This window comes from Anguilla rostrata, chromosome 9 (genome assembly GCF_018555375.3).
Source record: "Anguilla rostrata isolate EN2019 chromosome 9, ASM1855537v3, whole genome shotgun sequence".
In the NCBI taxonomy this organism is placed as follows: domain Eukaryota; kingdom Metazoa; phylum Chordata; class Actinopteri; order Anguilliformes; family Anguillidae; genus Anguilla; species Anguilla rostrata.
Genome location: NC_057941.1, coordinates 19,433,193 through 19,452,687, shown reverse-complemented (window position 1 = coordinate 19,452,687; position 19,495 = coordinate 19,433,193). Strand labels below are relative to the sequence as shown.

The 19,495-nt window shown below is 40.5% G+C and overlaps 2 protein-coding genes and 1 long non-coding RNA gene across 3 annotated transcripts; 1 reads left to right on the top strand and 2 right to left on the bottom strand.

Moving 5' to 3' along the window:
* Positions 1-2,986: 2,986 nt before the first annotated feature.
* Positions 2,987-4,407, bottom strand: atp5l (ATP synthase, H+ transporting, mitochondrial F0 complex, subunit g). Its single transcript, XM_064350930.1, has 3 exons — positions 4,248-4,407; positions 3,460-3,620; positions 2,987-3,209 (listed from the first exon to the last, which is right to left on the bottom strand). Exons 1-3 carry the CDS (start codon positions 4,297-4,299, stop codon positions 3,111-3,113), a joined length of 312 nt encoding a protein of 103 aa, XP_064207000.1. The 5' UTR covers positions 4,300-4,407; the 3' UTR covers positions 2,987-3,110.
* Positions 3,865-9,552, top strand: LOC135263207 (uncharacterized). The gene is made up of 4 exons (XR_010332412.1): positions 3,865-4,236; positions 7,527-7,612; positions 7,839-7,914; positions 9,203-9,552. It is a non-coding gene; the product is annotated as an uncharacterized LOC135263207 (long non-coding RNA).
* nherf4b (NHERF family PDZ scaffold protein 4b) lies at positions 7,065-19,419 on the bottom strand. Its single transcript, XM_064350929.1, has 11 exons — positions 18,828-19,419; positions 14,127-14,154; positions 13,568-13,632; positions 12,855-13,066; positions 12,183-12,387; positions 11,522-11,658; positions 11,105-11,309; positions 10,777-10,973; positions 9,781-9,975; positions 9,159-9,383; positions 7,065-7,715 (listed from the first exon to the last, which is right to left on the bottom strand). Exons 1-11 carry the CDS (start codon positions 18,841-18,843, stop codon positions 7,683-7,685), a joined length of 1,518 nt encoding a protein of 505 aa, XP_064206999.1. The 5' UTR covers positions 18,844-19,419; the 3' UTR covers positions 7,065-7,682.
* Between the last annotated feature and the right edge of the window lie 76 nt (positions 19,420-19,495).

Below are 19,495 nucleotides of genomic sequence, written 5' to 3'. Positions count from 1 at the left end.
GCTGGACCTTGTGTTGGACAATGGCGTCTAGTATAATTAATGGGGATCATAGTTTATAGTTGCGAATGCTCAGTTTGAATAGCAAGAAAAATTAAGTGGCTTTTTCTGGGTGTAAGCGTAGAGCACCTGTATTTTTTCATGTGCCAAAATAAATATTTGGCATATTTATTTATTCAAACTTAACTAAAGTGAAAGCTACCTGTCTGAGGTTATCTTGATTTATAAGACCTTTTATTGGAAGCAAATGCTGTTCTTCCTTTAAAAAAAAAAAAAACTAAATAATTTTCAGTACTCTGGAATGTAAGAGGATTCACGAACCTCATATTTTGCACAGCTACGCAGCTAATTAATTTTACCAAATCATTCTTGGTTTTCTTTGGAGTTTTTACTGGTTTACAGAAAATACCATTACAGTGTAACCTCGCCCATTATGACGTGTATGAAGATTGACTCCTCACTGGCAGAAATTAATTTTGGTTTAGCAATACTGGGTAGGGACCTTGGATTTATTTTTCATGTGTCTGTTATGTTTTGTGAGTAGGTGTACATCATGTTATGTGCGTTCGGCTATAAACTATCCTTAATCCTTTTAGTCCGGCTGCTGGCAAATTTCCCTACAGCTACGAAGTAAATTGTATGTGTATATGCATTGGGAAATATTTGAGAAACTACAACAAAATACTGCCACAAGGCCTGTTTTTGCAAACTGTCACTCAAACAGAGGGTCAGGATTTCACCCAAGAAGTCAGTGAATTTGCATAGAGCACCAGAGCAGCTGTTATCTAGTCTAGTCTGGCAGCGTAAGATGGCAGACTTTTTATCTCAGCTCCATTTTATCTCATAGCACAATTGATCAACAGGTTGGTAATAGAACACCTCTGCTGATTGTGTTAACATTTTTTTAGTCAAGGAAATAAAGCTCTTCAGGCCACCCAATGAGTAATTACAAAATATAAAAAAATCTCTATCCATTCTTTGAATAAGTTGTTAAACCAAGGCCCATTCAATTTTCTTGACACTTCTCAGAAAGAGTAGGGGTTTCCCCACTATTTAGGCAAACTCCCAGTTTGGCCATCTAATCACCTCAAATATTAAATATCTAAAGTATATACATCCCTGTCCATTTTACCTGATGAGTGCCAAGAGTTTAGGCACAAAATGGCTGGTCGATGCATCATCCGTGTGGGAAATACACAGTATTTTTTTTTTACGTGTTCTTGTTTCAGAAGGGCTTAAATAACCGGGTTGAGGCCGGAGAGAGACAGTACCATGCAGAGTCGCAGTAAGGTTTTCCTGACAGTTTATGGAAAGCAACTGATACTGCGATCCAAGTTCTGGCTCTAGCTGCTGTCATCTCAAAGACAATATAAGTTACAGGGAGCTGTTACAGAAGATCAATATTATATATTGAGCAAAAACCCAGCAAAACAATTAAACACAAACATGATACTGGTGATAGTCTGATGAAAACCTACTCAAATGGTACTTGAATCATAGTATGAAATTTAATTGAGTTATGTAGCATGGGAAATGAGAATTAAAGAGAGGAATATTCAGTGTCTGTACTGGCAATTTTTTTATTCTATTAAAATGGCTATGAAAAATGGTTCCTTTAGAAAGATTACATTATTTAAACTGATAAAATTCTAGACAGACAGAAAAATTATCTAATTATGACAGGTGAGAACACTGTCCTCCTTATACTGAAAATCCTCGATTTTGGATCAAGATGGCAATTAGAAAAGATCTGTGACTATGAAAGGTTTCATTATTGGAGCATGGGTGGCAGGAGCTTCACTCACAAAGACTGCACAACTGGCTAGTGTTTCAGTAGGAACAGTGACTAAAATGACATCTGCCTTTAGATCTATTGGAAAGACATCAGTGAAAAGGGTTGGAAATTGTGGCTGAAAGCACATTCAATGACCATGATGTTTGTGCATTAGTGCAATAAGGAAAAACAGTAGAACAACTTTTCCGCAGTTGACTGAGAATGTCAACGCAGGATGTGATCAGACCGTGTCAGCAAGAACAGTCTGTGGACGACTACTTAGAGAAGGATATTATAGGATTGCAGTGCATAAACCCCTCATTACAAAGACAAATGCATATTTGAGTTCAGTGGTGCAAAAACCATAGGCACTGGAGAAAAAGTATACTACATAACCCAATTAATATGAAGGTCATCCTTCATATTTTCGACAAGAGCACGAGTGCATGTGTGCCATACACCAAGAGAACGGTACACGCCTCAATGCTAAACCCCTACAGTGAGGTTGTCTGATGGCTCTATTATGCTGTAGGGGGCATTTTCCTGGCATGGTTTGGGTCCACTTGTCTCTTTATAGGGAAGGGTCACAGCAAATCAATACAAAGTTATTGCACATCCTGCATTGACATTCTCAGTCACCTGAGGAAGAGTTGCTATTCTGTTTTTCCTTATATATTGCACTAATGCACAAGCATCACGGTCATTGAAATGTGCACTTTCAACCACAATTTCCGACCCTATTTACTAATGTCTTGCCCATAGATTTAAATGCATATTTCATTTTAGTCACTGTTCCTATTGAAACACTAGCCAGTTGAGCAGTCTTTGTGACTGAAGCTTCTGCCATCTGTGCCCCCATAATGAACCCTCTTTCAAAGTCACTTAGATCTTTTCCTCTTGCCATGTTGATCCAAAATCTAGATCAACTGGGTCTGCCAAGCATTTTTATACATGCCAGAGCATACTTGCTTAATTGTATCAGGCAGTACATCTACATGTTGTTTCTCCACTCATTTATTCAGGTTTTTCCTTTAATATGTCATCTGTCTGTATATACACAGTATCTGTGAAAAAAGCCTGCATACACAGTGGATCCCCAGGACAGAGTTGCAAAAGCACTGCATCACAGTGAAACTGTGGTCTTCCCTGCCAAGCTTGTTTACATACAGTATGTGTAGCCCACAGGAAATGCTGGAGATTTGAAACAACACAGTGTTACTTTTAAACAACAGACATTTATTAGATCCCAAAACATGTTTGGAACAGGAGGCAAAGAGCATTTACAGAGGTGCTCAAGGGGAAAAAAGACACCACAGGACAGTCTATGATTTAGGACAGTCTACACATTGTATCCAATGATGCCTCCTTTGCCAATGATCTCTCCGATGTAGAACCACATCAGCACTTCTGTGGCGACGAGTCCGTTCCTCAAAGCATCCTGGGAAGCACCACATCAACATAAATTGCCATTGCAAAAACAAAGTAAACCTAGAGATGTTCTCATTTGAATATTAACATCAAATAAAACACATAGCTACCAGAATGGAAACACTTATTTGAAATTAATCATCAATACATTTTATTTTGTTTAACAAATAATAAAAACATTTACTTTAGGAAAGGTGAAAGCTTGCTACCAAAGCTTCCAACTAGCATGAATACCACTGTGCATTTTACTTCACACCCACCCTAACTGTGGTCTGACCAAGGCGACCTGTTTGGAAGCTCTTGACAATCCCCAAGGCACTTTCAACGGCCTTGGGAATCTCTGCTGGGGAAGGAGGCACCAGCTCCACGCGGGCATAGCGCCAGAAAGTAGCTAGCCGGGGTTTGGAGTAGGAGACTGCAGCTGCAATAGAAGCCCATGTATAACGTTACACGTGTAGGTATATCATCCTTTAATTAGGGAAGCTACACGTGTGTTTACAGAATATGACTTTGTTGGATAAGAGCAATTGCTTTAAATACTGCAGCCAAATAATTGGCTAAGGACACATGTTAAATAAAGGTTATGTAATAGTTCATTAAGCCCACGGAAAATGCCAAATGAGCCGTAATCAACGACAGCGATATCTAATGCAAACACATAGCTAGCTAGCTAGCTGGCTATAAAATAAATTAGTATTGTATGCTGTATCCGTTCACGGTCATGCAAAAGTTAGCAATCAAGCTAACTACTTCGAGACCATGTAATTCTTGTCCAATAACTAGCCAAGTAAGGTGCATTCGAATAATTTGTGCATTCACGCACTGAGCTTCCTGAAGCCAAAAAATAAGTGTTTCAATCCACAAAATCGTTGCCATTCCGACTAAACTGCTAGATAATTTAAATGTAAAGTCTAAACCGACCTAGCTAACTGTAGTTAAGTTAGCTAGCAAGCTTGCTACGCCATTCAATTCAAACGCTAACACTAACCGCAGACATCTCACGGTTCTGGACTTAGACTATTTTTTATTTCGAAAAGGTAAGACTTACCGCCGACTAATTGTGGAGCCTTAGCCACCAATTTCTGTACTGCTTGTGCCATGTTTTCTAGATTATTTTTTTCAACCCCAGATCGTCTTGTCCAGCCTGCCTCGACTGAATGTCACCTCCGCTACACAGGACCCACACAATGTGTTATCTAGTGAACTGCCTGAGTTAAAAACAATCCAACTGCCCACACAACTGTCGCTCTTTGAGTATTTCACTTTATGATTAACACTCATCTACAAATCCGTTTTAAAAATCTGAGTGTGTCTAGTTTTTATTATTTATATCTACGATATAAGGGACATCTGTATGAGAAAATACAATCTAAGGCTTCAATGTGGTCAACTAATGCTAGACAGAGTGGTTTCGACCTCGATAGAGCTCAATGAACAGTGATAGAAGCTAAGCTTTAGAGACCCAGTTGGCTGGCATTTCTGTCACAGTCGTGACATTTAACTAGCGACTAGCATCTAAAAACTATTTATGAATTAACATATTAACTTTGTGAGTTTCTCCGGACCATAGCCATTTCCCCAATAGAACATAAAGCGTACATCAATCTAATTTAATTTCACACAAGAGCGGAAGCTGAATCTTAGCTAGAAGCAGCCTGTGCAGCACATTGAAGCCCCAAATCACTATTAACATCACTTGATGAGAGTCCTGGGAAACTAAGTTGTTTCTATTAGCCAATAGGGGAACTCCTCTCTGCACCCATCAGAAAATGTTAGGTTTGTACAGTGTTCAGTGTGTACAGTGTACAGATGTTCTACAGTGTTATGCCACATTCCTGCCAAAAAAACACTACTCCATTCTCATCCTTTTGTCCCTCATCTGCTCAGCAGTGCTTTTCCTCAGTGCCTAAGAGTTGATGAAGGCTCCACAGAGCAAGCAAACCCTGATGGTTGAGGCTTTTACCTAATCTGATGTAATTAATCCATTAATGTTATAAAAATTGAATATTTGTACAAGGTGAAAACGCACAGATGCAGCTACTAACTCATAACTCATAAATAAGAATCACAAGTAGCGACTATACAGGCATTTCAGTACAGTTACCTATGACTTGCCGTAAATACTGTTATGGATATCATGCATGTGCATTGTCTTATGGTGTCATGATCAGGTGAGCCTCTTTTGCACTTACGTGAATAGTTTTTAAAATGCTGTGTTGGCCATGGTGGGGGGTAGGTTGATGGTTTGTGCTTCTATGGTGTCAAGTTTGCTCATGCTTAATGCTCAATTTCATTGCTCCTTCTTGTTTGTAGTTTTGGCTTAATGTATAATATAGACCCTGTGTTTTCAACTTAGGGTCCATAGACCCTTGGGGTTCCTTGGAGGTACTGTAGGGTGTCTCTAGTCAGACTTGATATAATGACAATATAATAGATTTGGGAAAATATTTGAAAATATGATATTTCTTAAAAATATAACTATGATGGTGGGTCCTTTGGATGCCTTTTAGCCTGAGTGGGGATCCCTGAATCAGCAGAAGTTGAAACCCCTTGATATAGACTATAAAGGGCAGTGGTGCCTTTTTTAGGATTTGGTTTGATTTAGTTAGGCGTGCACAGAGCAGATGGTAGGAAGTTTGACAGCCTACTGCAGGCTGGTCTTGCATCATCTTAGTTTTATGTTTTATTAAGGCCCTCATGCCTAAGTTACATAGCTTACAAATTAATTCCTTGTTTTGTGTTTTGTTTTGAGCACTTATCTCTAAGTACCCTTTCCCTGTCTCTCTTGACTGAGTGACAGACATTTTCACATTTAAATGTGAACTTGCATTACCAGATTGACTTCAGTATTTGAGACAAAGAGACATCTAGGTCTATAAGTAAACATTTTGGTTTTGGTAATCAATAGTGTTTCGTTAGCTGAAAGAGCCTACAGGAACTACTAAGTCTTGAAACTACTTGTTTCCATGACATTTGCTCAGACCATAACAATGCAAAAAGAGCTCATGTTCTCATATTTCAGGGACATAATCCCAGCCCATTTTTTATGACTGAGTGCCAAGTAAAGATGCCATGGGAACTTTAGAAAAATAAAAGTCTGGTGCAACTCCACTCCCTAAGACCGGGACAGACTCTCTAAGGCCATAGAATCAGAGCAGTCCAATACCTCTCAATGTTCCGAAATTATTCCTAACATTAAAACATTTTCTAAATTGAGCATTGAAAAATTCCATTGACTGGAGCACTTTAAGTTCATTTTAATTTTAGTCAAGTCTATATGAATTCAATTTGAATGTATTATGGGCAGTTTCTTGTTGTTGTTGCTGTTGTTTATGATGTTATTCCTGATAAAAATTGGTCGCTTTGCAGTCAAGCCAACATGTTACTGTGTACTTTCGATATGATATGGAATCTACGTGTTGCCTACTGTTTTTCAAATAATCATTCAGATGACCCAAAAAGTATATACTATCTTGCTTCTTTTACATTCCTAAAAGCATTTCAACAACAAAACTGTATTTCATTGAAAAAAAAAATCATTATAAATTAAATCATTATATAAACAAATGGAATAAAAATGTATTAAATATATTTTATTTGCATATATTATATTTATCCAGTACATCTGAATCAACATAGATGACATGTCACATTGTGAATAAATACAGATAAAGAAGACAATTCTTTTGTGATTATATATATAGCATACTGCTTGTTTTTAATGTATCATTAACACTGGTCATTAATGAGTTAGATCATTCACAAATGCTGTTGCTTCATATGGTATTTATTAATTTTATAAATGTGTGCTAAGTCTGGCTTTACTTGGGTTCTTAAGAGTTTGAACTGTGAAATAATTTGCTGCTTGTTTCTTGTTTTTGTACCTTGGTTCTTTTTCTTGCATTCTCATATATTCTGTCACATGATCATCAGTAGGATGTCATATACATGGGGGTCCAAGGTATAATTCAGGAGCTTCAGCAGTGTCTCTGTGGACTGTAAGGCTCAGATGGTGGCTGAAATGCCATGGCATAGGTTCTGTGCAGGATTAAGAAGGTAGCTAGCGGGTTGCTGTCTTTCATTTGGTGTCCAGCAGTATGACACAAGATCTCACACGAACACATGCGCACACACACACACACACACACACACACACATAGATACAGGTGCATACACGCAAGCATAAATACACATGCACGTAAGTATACACAAGCACACATATAAGACTATACTGTCTCGAAAAAAAACTCTTTAAGGTGTGCAGTTCCTGTTCCCCTCACAGGAAAGGTGCCTTAATTTGCATTCATTCAGAATGGGTCTCTTGCAGTTTCTGCAAGACTGGCAGCGTCATGACCAGTGCTTTGTCTTCTGTTGCATTCCCTGGAACATTCTCTCTCAGCACCAAATGAACAAGTAATGTGGCTTACTTCATCATTGTAATTTTCTAAATAAAACGGCTCATTTTGAGGTCGCTGATGTTTTGTCACATCACAGAAACATCTGTGGTTTTTTCATCCTTAGAAGAGAAAAGAGGAAACAATATATTAATCAAATCCATTAACAATTAAATATTGTACTGATAATGTTTCTCAAGCTGATGTGCATTAACTGTGTGCTTGACTTTCTTCTGTGAGTACAGCTTGCCTGCACCAGGGACAGAAACTCCTCTCTGCCCATCTAGGGGGACATCATGGCAGTGCAGAATTTTTGCTGTGGTAAGTGAACAGCAGGAGGATGTGGGTTGGAATTATCCGGTTGCTAGGCAACAACATTTTTATTTGTTTTGAAATAGACTTCCGCTGACTTGACCACATGATCAGCATTACAGCACGAAACAGTAAACATTGAAAATACATTTGACTTTGAGTTAAAGATCTGTATTTACGCAGCTGTGGGCCAATTTCGATTCTCTGTTGTTGTGCAATTTATCACCCCAGGTGTTCTCTTTGGAAAACACCTTTTTTATGCTGTCCTTTTCTTCATTTCTGACCTGAATACAGCTAAAGCATATACACAAGGCCATTCTGTACTATTAGCTAGTTATTAAATGAGTGTGCAAATGTTTACAGTGCCATGAAAAAGTATTTGCCCCTTCTTGATGTCCTCTATTATTGTATATTTGTCACACTGAATGGCTTCAAATTTTTCAACGAAGGGAACCTGAGTAAACACAAAACACATTTTTACATTTTTGAAAAAAAAATTATCAAACACCCATATCACCCATGTGAAAAAATAATAGCCATTTGAACTTACTAACTGGTTGCACTGCCTTTAGCAGCAATAACTGCAACCAATCACTTCCTATAATTTGATATCAGTCTTTCACGTTGCTGTAGAGGAATCTTAGCCCACTCTCATTTGTAGAACTGCTTATTCAGACTAACTGGTAGGTTTTTAAGTATGAATGGCTTGTTTCTGGTTTGGTCACAGCATCTTGCTTTACCCAATTACGTTCAGGGGCGTGGGAAGTGGGAGGAGTGGGGTGTGGCAGTACGAAATGAACGATGATCAAAACTCTTTCAGGGATTGAGAATAACAACTATTTTGAGTTTTTGTAACTGGGTACATTATCTAGTTGTGTTTGCTGTCAGAACAATGCGTTGCAACAGTTTAGCACTCATGGTTTAAATTAATCTGTCATGCTATCTCCACTCCACTGGATGAACGAGACGTGTCTGAACAAATCGTTCGCTTTTTTGGTTCCATCCTGAATCTAGCTATCGATAGACTTTTCTGAAGTTGGAATGCCTTGTAATGTTCGCTGAAATGATCAGAGCCTGGTTAAAAGTCAGAGGCTTGAATTCATGTAAATATGTGAGAGGACAAGTCTGTGAGTGTGTGTGTGTGTGTGTGTGTGTGTGTCTGCCTGCTTGCATATTAGCATGAATGTGTTTGTGTACGCATGTTTGTGTGTGCATGTTTGTGTCTATTTGTGCGTGCATGTTGCATATTTTACCTTAATAAAATGTGGAATGAGGCTTGGAGTAATGGGTGTGCCAGTCTGTTTCAGCCTCTTGTACCCAGGCCTGTCCACCACCAGCATACTAAGAGACCTCCCTCCTTCCTTCACCATAAGGACCACATCCTCCAGAAATTCCTCCTCCACATTCTGTCCATTTACTTCCACCACTACATCACCTTGAAAGAGACCAGCATTCTGTCCTGGTCCCCCTTCCGCCACCTAGAGGACAGGATGTTAAACTTCATCATTAAACTCTGTCTTACACCTTCAGCATGCTAGCACTTCCTCAATGACTGCTTCCTAGCGGTACAGGCCAAATACTTTGTATATATTAACATGGATAAGAAGCATTTTACTTGCGTGTAAATAAAGTAGATGACTTCTTAAACTATGCATAGCTATTTCTTATTTTTGGCCGTAAGTTGGAGGTGTGATAACACTGTGCAGATGCATATATGGACATTTCATACATGTGAATAATACTTTTTCCTTCTCAAAGATCAAAGATTACAGCTGATTCCCTATCTTGCAAATGGAGAATGCGATTATTGAGTGCTAAGTACTTGTGACTGGTATAGTGTGTTGAAACAGGACACCCAAAGTCTAGGAGCAGCACCTGGCCTATGAAGGTTCCTGGCTCTTGCTCAAAGCAGCCCAAGTGGAAGCCAAACCCAGTGGGCCCTCTTTCAAAGACGCACAGGCGTGGACAGGGTAAGTCAGCCTGTTCTTCCTTTGGTGAACCAGCAGAGGGCACTGTTGTATTCGTCTGTTCTTTTTCATGCACGTGATAAAGTAGAGGAGACAGCCCCAACTTGAAAAGGAGAAAAATACAAATGAACCTCTCACAACGTACTTTACCAAAGATGACAGTGTTGCATAATATGTGTCTAGTACCAACGTGCAATTGACTTTTCATTTAGAATGCAATACATTGTTCCTTACCTTTAGTCGTAGCCCTTATCTACACTGAAAGCTAATCATCTGCTTAATAACTAAGAACAAAGGTTGATGTCACAATGACAGTTTTGTTTGTAACACCTGATTTTCTTCAATAAATCATTTCCTGTCTCCTAAACACGTTTACCTCACTTAACTGGCTGCAATGCCCTTTTTTTCTTAAATAATATTGCATTGGTGTCAGAGCAAAATGAGCCAAGGTCTGCTGTAAAGCATATTGTGACAAACGTTTTGTGAATATAAATAAACTTGATTTGAAAGTGGTGGAATGTATATGCTCATTTCTCGAAAAAGAAAGCAATTCCTTGCTTTTCAGTATTCATGCCCACTAAATTATAAGGCATAGTACAGCATATAGGTTTAAGGCCATTTAAGGCTTCCTTTGCTTGTCAATCTGAATGAGATGAGAATGTTGTTATTCCAAGGTGATGCAGAACCCAAACTGTCCTAAGCTCTATGGCAGAAATCAAACAACCAAATAATTATTGGTGCGAATATACTGCTTAATGAAGTTTCAAAGCCAAGATGTTGCTAGCTTTGCTTTCCTGCTGCTTAACCCATAAGGATGTTGCGTATATATTTATCAGATCTCAGATCTGGGTTGTGTACTGAATATGACTTCTCCCCATTGCCCCCCTCCCATCTAGCCGCCCACCTGAGTGAAGAAGTTCCTTCCCTGAGCATGGATGACGGTGAGGGTGACCTGTTGCCCACTCTGCCGGATTCTGTGGACGATGTCATCGTGCTCCATGCTCTCCACCACCTCCCCGTTCACGGCCAATAGCGCGTCCCCATCCTGCATCCCCACCAGCTCCGCCGGGCTGCCGGAGTCTATTTCACGCAGCCTGTGGTCTGGACACGCAGGCAGCGTGTGAGTTTGTGCGTGTGCTTGTGTGTAGACCTGACGTGTCTTCTCTGTGTGTGCAAAAATGCAGTGTGTATCAATGTGTGTTTGTGCAATTGCGTGCGTGTGTGTTACTCACCGATTCGCCCCGAAGCTGACTTCTCTTGTCTGAGCAGGAAGCCATACCCGTCAGGCCCCTGCTGCAGGTGGAGCCTCAGGGGGCAGTGCGGCAGGTTGTGGGCTCCAGCCATGGCTGGCAGGATGGGCATCCGCCGACGGGCGTAGCTCCTCTCGCTCTCGCTGTCAATCACCAGCACGGTCAAATGGTTTCCACACCTCTTCACCTGAGGGGGACATGTTGGGGCAGGGGTAAGGTGAATGCTTAACGAACTCGGCTTGTAACTGGAGGGTTGTAGCTAGATAAAGAAATTAAGTTATGAATGAATGAACTGATGTATTACTCATTTATAAATGATTTATTCATTGACTCATTAATGACACTCGTTTAGAGTCGGGCGCTGAACACACTGAGGGAGTCCCAGCGGTTTCGGCCTACCATCTTGTTGATTGCAGACTGTGTGAGTTCTGATGCTATGGCACCGTTGATCCACACAAGGTGGTCCCCCCTCCTGACCCCTGCTCGCTCTGCAGGACCCCCGGCCACTGTGCTCACAGAGTACTTGCCTTTCTCTCCTGAAAACCACACCCATTCAGCATCAGCACATGCCATGAACCAATCAACAGCTGAGCTTTTTAATTTAACACAAAGCTATAATCAGAGGAATCCCGAAAGGGGCACAATAAGTATGTTACAGAGAAACTTGTCAGTTAAATTTTAGTTTAAGCAGAAGAAATGTATGAATCATACAGATAGTGACAGCATTAGATGAAAGGATGTGTTCACACTATATCGGTCTATGGACAGAGAGAATTCACTCCGGGTGGGGCAAACTATTTTTTAACAAATAAATTAGGAATTTGCACTTGCGATTTTAGGCCCATACCATCTCTGCAATGCCCTCCCTCAGGTAAAGAGAGTGCATACTATGCAGCACTAATTGACACAGCTCATACAGGCAGACAGAGATGCCATCTCTGTATGATCAGTGAGTGTGGCTCTCTGTTCCAGGGTTATGCCACGTGCAGTTAGGCACTGCCTGTGTATGGTATAAGTAGCTGCGTTACTGAGTTAATGAGTTGGCACCCTAGCCTCGTACCCTCGACAGTAATGATGCTGAAGCCCATGCCAGTTCCGGGGTCCCTGGTGATGTGGCAAAGCCGGGGTCGGGCGCAGTCCTGCCCGCGTTGGCCCCTGGCCAGGGCCCGGAGATCCAGGCCCTCTGACACGGCCTGGTCATACTCATCTCCTCCCAGCACCAGCAGACACAGCTGAGGCCCCCCCACCTGGATTTTCTGAGCAACCTGAGACACAGAGACAGGGACAGCAGCATACACTGAGCACAGATCAGACACAGGCACTGAGCACAGATCAGACACAGGCACTGAGCACAGATCAGACACTGGCACTGAGCACAGATCAGACACTGGCACTGAGCACAGATCAGACACAGGCACTGAGCACAGATCAGACACAGGCACTGAGCACAGATCAGACACTGGCACTGAGCACAGATCAGACACAGGCACTGAGCACAGATCAGACACTGGCACTGAGCACAGATCAGACACTGGCACTGAGCACAGATCAGACCCAGGCACTGAGCACAGATCAGACGCTGGCACTGAGCACAGATCAGACACTGGCACTGAGCACAGATCAGACACAGGCACTGAGCACAGATCAGACACTGGCACTGAGCACAGATCAGGCGCAGAGCACAGATTCAGGTGCAGTGAACAGAGACAGACCCAGGGGGTTTCTCGCTCACCTGTATGTGCTCGAGCTCATCTACAAAGTTCTCGTTGACCTCTAGCAGTCGGTCGCCGTCCCTCAGCCCTGCACGCTCGGCCAAGCCCCACGGCTCCACCTGCCTGATCACATGACCTCGGCAGCCCCTCTCAATGCGCAGGTGGAACCCAAAACTCTCTCCCTCCTTGCGTTTAAGCACACACAAACGTACCTCGAGCCCTGGAGCAGGTGCTGTGGGTGGGGGAGGGGGAGGGGGAGGGGCAGGGGCACATCAGCATTTCATTACAGGATGGGCACACACACAAGAGCTGGTGTGCTGCCTCAATTTGTTAGGGAAAAAAACACTGCTGCAGTGTCCTTGTAAAAGATCCTCTTTCAATTTGAACAGCTTCAAGAAAGGAAACCCAAGACTGAACTGAATACTAATGCATCATTGATTTAGTTATGTTAGAAAAGACTATGCTTCCAAAAGATAGCAACTGGGCTTTTTTCAGAAACAAAACAAAAACAATCACGCCTGTGATTTGAAAAATATACATAAAAACAAATATATATATATAATAAATAGAAAAATATACTTCGGGTCCCCGGCACGTTAGTAAGGAAAAACAAAACCGATTACTATCAATTGATAGCATATTTTAAAGGGATTAAATCAAAAACAATGGCTGCTTTTCATGCATTCCTCAACATCTTCAAGAGGAAGTGAAAAAGAGAGAGAGGGAGCCGAACCTGTATCATCTGAGATGACCAGAGCTGGATTGTCAATCCCCTCTTTTGGATTGAAAGTGAATTTCCTGTCAAGGAGAATTAAAAAAACAAGTTCTAATTTGGGACTTAAAGAGTTTAAATATATTTCACAACTGTTTAGAGATCTGATATATTGTACAATTTTCAGCATTACAATATATGTCTACAATCTATAGGAAATGAAATGTAGGAACATGTCAATAACTGACAGAAGTTTGTTTTGACTTATTTTTAACGTTATGTTCTTTCGCGTTCGGACTTAACCTTGGATGAAAAGCTACATTTTCATGAGGATATGCCTGGGAGTGACGCAATGTTTTTCTCTATGACAAGCGAGAGAGACGAGCACTTGTCAGGCCATGTGAAGTCTTATCAGCGCAAAGAAAAACGCAAGGCAATCTCACAAACTCCAGGGGAGAGACTTCGCCAGAACTTCGCCCATGATTGGCTGGAATGCAAGTACCTTTGAGAGACTTGTGAGAAGAAGGGAGTCTGATGCCGAATAGAGAGCTTTAAAAGTAAGAACCATATAGTGACTTACTCTGTTAGCTCCATGATATCCCCATATCCTGCAGTAAGAGTAACGTGAGAAAACAGGTTAGACAGGTTTGCGTCACACCGAAAGCTGGCAAGTGTGCTCCATTTCATTTATTCGCTCGGGGGAATGTACAGAAGAACATGACCTGAAAACCTGTTTGGGAGATCTGGGAAGTCAGGGGAAATAAGGGAAAATGAGAAAAGGAGGTAGTGTTGCTCTGAGGGCACTGCACTCCTCAGTGTCTCCTGGAGTCTTTTAAAGCCTTTTTTTGTTTGTTTTTTGTATTGTTTGTTTAAAATGAGCAAGATGAGCACAACATGCATCCAAGCATAACAGCAAAAACACAATTAATATTATGATTATTATTATGATTATGATTATGATTATGATTATGATTATGATTATGATTATGATGATGATGATGATTATTATTATTATTACATAAACTGTATTACAATGAAATGTACTTATCTGGAAGATTATTTTGTCCAAAGAAACATTCACAGACAACAGGCAAACAACACGTAGTGCAAAATTACAAGGATATCTAAAAGTACCAAAACAGATAAGACTGTTTCACAATCACTTTCTAGAGTAAAGTTAAAAAGCTACAACGTGAGAGCCTTATAGGATGCCTAATACCAAATAGATTCAAATAGAATTAGGTTAGGTTACTTCTTGCAAATATTTGGGTGTATATATAGACAAATACTGGGGAGTATGTGTAGACCGTACAATATCTTGGTAATAATCAAGTCGATTCCAAAGTGCAATAATTCATGCGGTTTCTGTACAGGCAGAGGTCATTTGGTGCAGCTGTACTCTGACACGTGCTTGTACAGCATACATTTTTTCATAATAGCCTATCCAGTCAAAAGGTAGACTGTTCCAACTATCAACAATTATATCAATTATAAGAGCCTGAAATAGCTTTTCTTCAGACCTAACATGATACATTTTAAATATCAGCATCTGTCACTGGTCAGACAAATGAAACAAATGTTTGTAATAAAACTGTAAATTCTATCCATATAAATAAACACAGATTCCCAAATTTGGCCCAAATTCAAAAGAACTTTAATACAGTATCAACATTAACCCTGTTATAACCTCACCCTGTTATGATCACAATATCCTTCTCAACAAGATTATTTTTGAAGTGACCAAGTTATCTGAAGAATGGAGCCACTCTTTCCCTTTAATGTTTCGTCATGCATTCTAATGGAAAGCTCAAGGTAGAAGTAAAGCCATAACAGGGTCAGGTGTGAAGTCTCAGAATCTGATGTGCTGAATACTTGATACATATGGTGAGACATCTCTTTATAGTTTTTTTTTTTTTGGAGTTGTCCTATGAATGAAACTAGACAAATATATAGTGGTGTGATTTTATGAGAGATGTACAGTTGTAGCCTAAAACACCTCTCTGTATTCCGATGGGATTTTATGTTTTACCCAAGGAGGTCCTGTAATGTATTTTCTAGTTATTACGTAGGTGATTCCAGCAGTGTTCTCACAGGTTTAAAAAATGCACAATAACCCCACCCCACCCCTGACCCGGATGTTATATATTGCAACTTCCGGGAGCTAAAAAGCGTGGCACATTTCACGGCACCAGACTAGAAATGACATGGCTTCCAAAAAGACAACTCCAAAAGAATCTCCGCTACAGAGACCATTGTCATGCCACACGTGGAGAAAGGTGCGGAAAAATAAATCACATTCTAAAATTACTGAAATGTCTATTCACACAGGACTACTATTACCAGAGGACCTCAGTTACCTACTACCCTCTCCAAAAAAAATATTAATAATTCAGTCTGGGAAATTTAAAAATTACCAACATGACAGGTTCTGACAGGATTAAAATCACAGTAATAGGTAATATTTCCAATTACAGGACATCCTTGGGTAAAACTAATCCCTTCTGAATAAGGCCTAAGTGTGAATACAGTTCTAAATAATTAATTTGTTCTCACCATAGAAATAAAATGACTTCTTGTGATTAATTTTTTTTAAAAACCTGCTGACTATTTTTCGAGATCAACTCACCATGCCAGAATATCCGTCTGATGCCATCACTGTGTCTAATAAAAGTGTTTGAGGAATGCTACTCTTCATCGCAGGAAAGTGGTCAGCACCTGTGCATCTATGTTAACTATATGTCCAGTGACATCATTCTCTCAATTGTGAGGCAGGATGTTTCAAACCGATGCGTGAGTCAACAAAGCCATGATTAAAACTTACACACAGCAGGCTGTTTACTTATCCGTGCTATAAATGTTACAACCCCAATGGGAGATGTGCTGGCCGCAATCACGAAACCAACATCTGAGCCTTTCCGTCTACCCCCTCTGCTTAGAAACTGTGGAACTCTGCAAACAGCACTAAGGGTGCCACAGATATTTCATACACTGACCAGATATTCAGCTCGCTGTGCTCTCAAGTAAAGCTCTGCATCTGACTTTGCTGGAGCTTAGTGTCCTGATTCACTGCCTCATCGTGGACATTTATAAAAGAATACAGAGAATATCCATAGATGGCATAACAGCACAGGCAGCACTAGAACCTTTTGTTATGTACTAGTACCTCCTAGACAAGGAGTGCAAAGGATGTAGCGTCATACCGGGAGGCAGAGGTGGAAAATTTCGTTTCAGAAAGTAAAAGTCCTCCACATCATTTTGTTCCAATCACCTGGATTTGCTAATTAGCACAGTTGTTCAGCCAGGAGGTAGAACTAATTCGTGAAATCAGCTGGCTGAGCGAGAGAGTGAAATCAGCTGGCTGAGCGAGAGAAACACATGGTAAGACTTTTACTTCCTGAACCCTGGGCATTCCACCTCAGCAGAGAAGGCGGGATTCAGTCAGTGTGATTGTCTCTCACTCATCGGACTAGACAGACTCTGGTTCACTGGCCACCTGCAGGTAACCTGCACCACCTGTGTATGGAGTGCTCTAATTCGACATTTGCAGCACAGTTCAGCTGGCGGGCTGCAGAGCAGCAGCCGACAGAATGCATTTTGGAGGAGAGCATGTGATTGGCTGCTTTGTCTCCCACATTTGGTGTTGCAGCAATGAAACAAACAAACAGCCCAACTAATACAAGTAGGTGGTCTATATTGGAGGAATATAGAAAAATCTGGGATAAAAAATGATTTAAAACATACAGTATATCTTCCCCCAACCTTGGTCCTAGACACCCACCTTGTACTGTCATTGTCAGTTAATTGAATGTGATCAACCTAATGAAGATTTGTAAGAAATCTGATGCTTTTTTATTTTCCCATAGCTGAAGTACGGTTTAAACTGTTCCCAACAGAAAGCCTGAAAACAGACAGCTGTCTGGAACCAACAAAAGTAAAGCTGAGATTGTATGAGTAGCTAAGTGTACAGAAGAGATATCAGCTTAATGTCAATGTTTGAGTAGATTTTATTTTGTTGAAGCATTGTATTCTCTGTGTTTGAAAAGCAGTGGAAAAAACGACTAATTCTGAGATAAATGTTATCTTAATACAGTCACTAGGAAATATGCAGTGTTGGAAAAAGTACCCAAAAGCCTTACTTATGTAAAAGTAAAGATACTATACTGGAAAATGATTCAAGTGAAACTGAACCAAAATTCACCAGTTTAAATATTACTTAAAATACCTGATATTAAATGTATTTAAGTAGCAGTACAAGTAAATGTGGTCAATCCAGAAATAAAAAGCTATTCCATGTTTTGTTTTGAACTTTATAAAAGATAACAACAGTAGTACAAGAAGTAAAGCAGCATGTACAGAACTGCACAACACCATACTGTAGGAACACAACAATATTACAACAGATAGACTTAGATTGGAAATCAGTGTTTAGCAAGGACACATTGAGCCTTTCAGACAGGACACACTTTCAAGACCACAATGTAAACTCAAATAAAAAAAACTAAAATAATGAAGGATACTATAGGATTTCAAAAATATTCAGTCCTCATTTTCCTTCCATTTTCTCCTTCCATTCCTCCCTCCATTCCTCATTCCTTCAATTCTTTCCTTCCTTCTATTCCTCCCTCCATCTCATTCCCCTTTTCCCCCTTTCCATTCTCTATCCATCCCTATGTTCCCTCCTTTTCCCATTCCTCCCTTCCTCACTCTCTTCCTCCTTCACCCCAGGTCCATCCGTCCCCCATTCCTTACTCCCTTCACTCCTCTTCCATCCCTGTCATACATTCCTTACTTCCAGACCACAGCTGATATGAACAGAGTGTTTTAAAGATGTATTCTGGAGTTTGACATGACCATTGGCATGAGTCTCTCACAGTCAAAGTTCTACTCTTCAGCAGTTTTTCTGTTTCCAGTTGAGACTGGATAAAGGTAAAAGTTGGTCTTTTGTTTGCTTAAAAGCCATAAAAAAATAAACACATCTCAGGATGAGGGACAGAGGGGACCTGGTCTGTCAGGTGGAAGGGGAACACAAGGCAAGGTGTATCCTCTCAAAGAACTTCCTCTCTCTGACATTCCGAAAACCAAAATCATGTCAACATGGGATAATCAATGCAAAATGTTAGCTATAAAACTGTATCAAATGAAATGATATGTATATTTCATATATGTATATAGCATACACTATAGTACCCACAATACACATATTCAACCACTGCATGATATTCTGGAATTACATTTTTAAGATTGAGAGATCTTAAAAAGATAGCAGCACTGACAGTGTTACCTGTGTTCTCTTTCATATCCTTAGTCCCAGGTGCTTGGAGTGGAGAGGCTGCTTAGAGGCGTGAGCTGCAGTGCAGAGTGGGATTTAAAGAGTGTTTTATCTGCCCTCTGCAACTCCTCCCTCTCTCCCTCCCTCCCTCCTTCGTGAGGGATGGCGTTTGGGTTTAATGTTTAATCTGAAGTGTGAAACTCTGTTCTCAGCGAGGAAGCCAGTCCACCCTCTTGTAAAATTTTACTGTCACGCATAATTGTATTATCACAAGAGAAGATTATGAAACTGTGAGAGAGCTCCCTTGGCTGGCTCTCTGCACCACACAATACTTCAACAAGAAAAGAAAACCTTGTGACGATTTGACGATTTCCCCTAGCATGAAAATGCATGCTATTTGTGGGCATGCATACACATACATGCATTGTACACATGTTCACACACATTCCCGCATGCAGATACAGCTATAAAACTTCCAGTGCCTACCAGAGTACATTTTCGTCTGATAGGGCACCTTTGATCCCTACTGGGCTCATAAACTGTGTCAGATCTGAATTCACACTGAATATTCCACTGTGCGAATACATATGCACATACAACAACACATGCAGACACATCATATCGCAATAAAGAATAGCAATGATAATGCTTTATAATACTTGGAATTGCTCTATCTGTCT

Bases quoted from the DNA above. Each gene is read 5' to 3' on its own strand.
- nherf4b (XM_064350929.1), bottom strand. The intron at 12,388-12,854 runs GTGAGCGAGAAA...TCTGTGTCTCAG, and splicing joins ATGAGCTCGAGCACATACAG to GTTGCTCAGAAAATCCAGGT. The intron at 9,384-9,780 runs GTGCTGCTCCTA...CCTGTCCTCTAG, and splicing joins CAGGAACCTTCATAGGCCAG to GTGGCGGAAGGGGGACCAGG.
- atp5l (XM_064350930.1), bottom strand. From the start codon at position 4,299: ATGGCACAAGCAGTACAGAAATTGGTGGCTAAGGCTCCACAATTAGTC. The intron at 3,621-4,247 runs GTAAGTCTTACC...CTTCTATTGCAG, and splicing joins GGCTCCACAATTAGTCGGCG to CTGCAGTCTCCTACTCCAAA. The intron at 3,210-3,459 runs GTGGGTGTGAAG...GGTGCTTCCCAG, and splicing joins TTGGTCAGACCACAGTTAGG to GATGCTTTGAGGAACGGACT.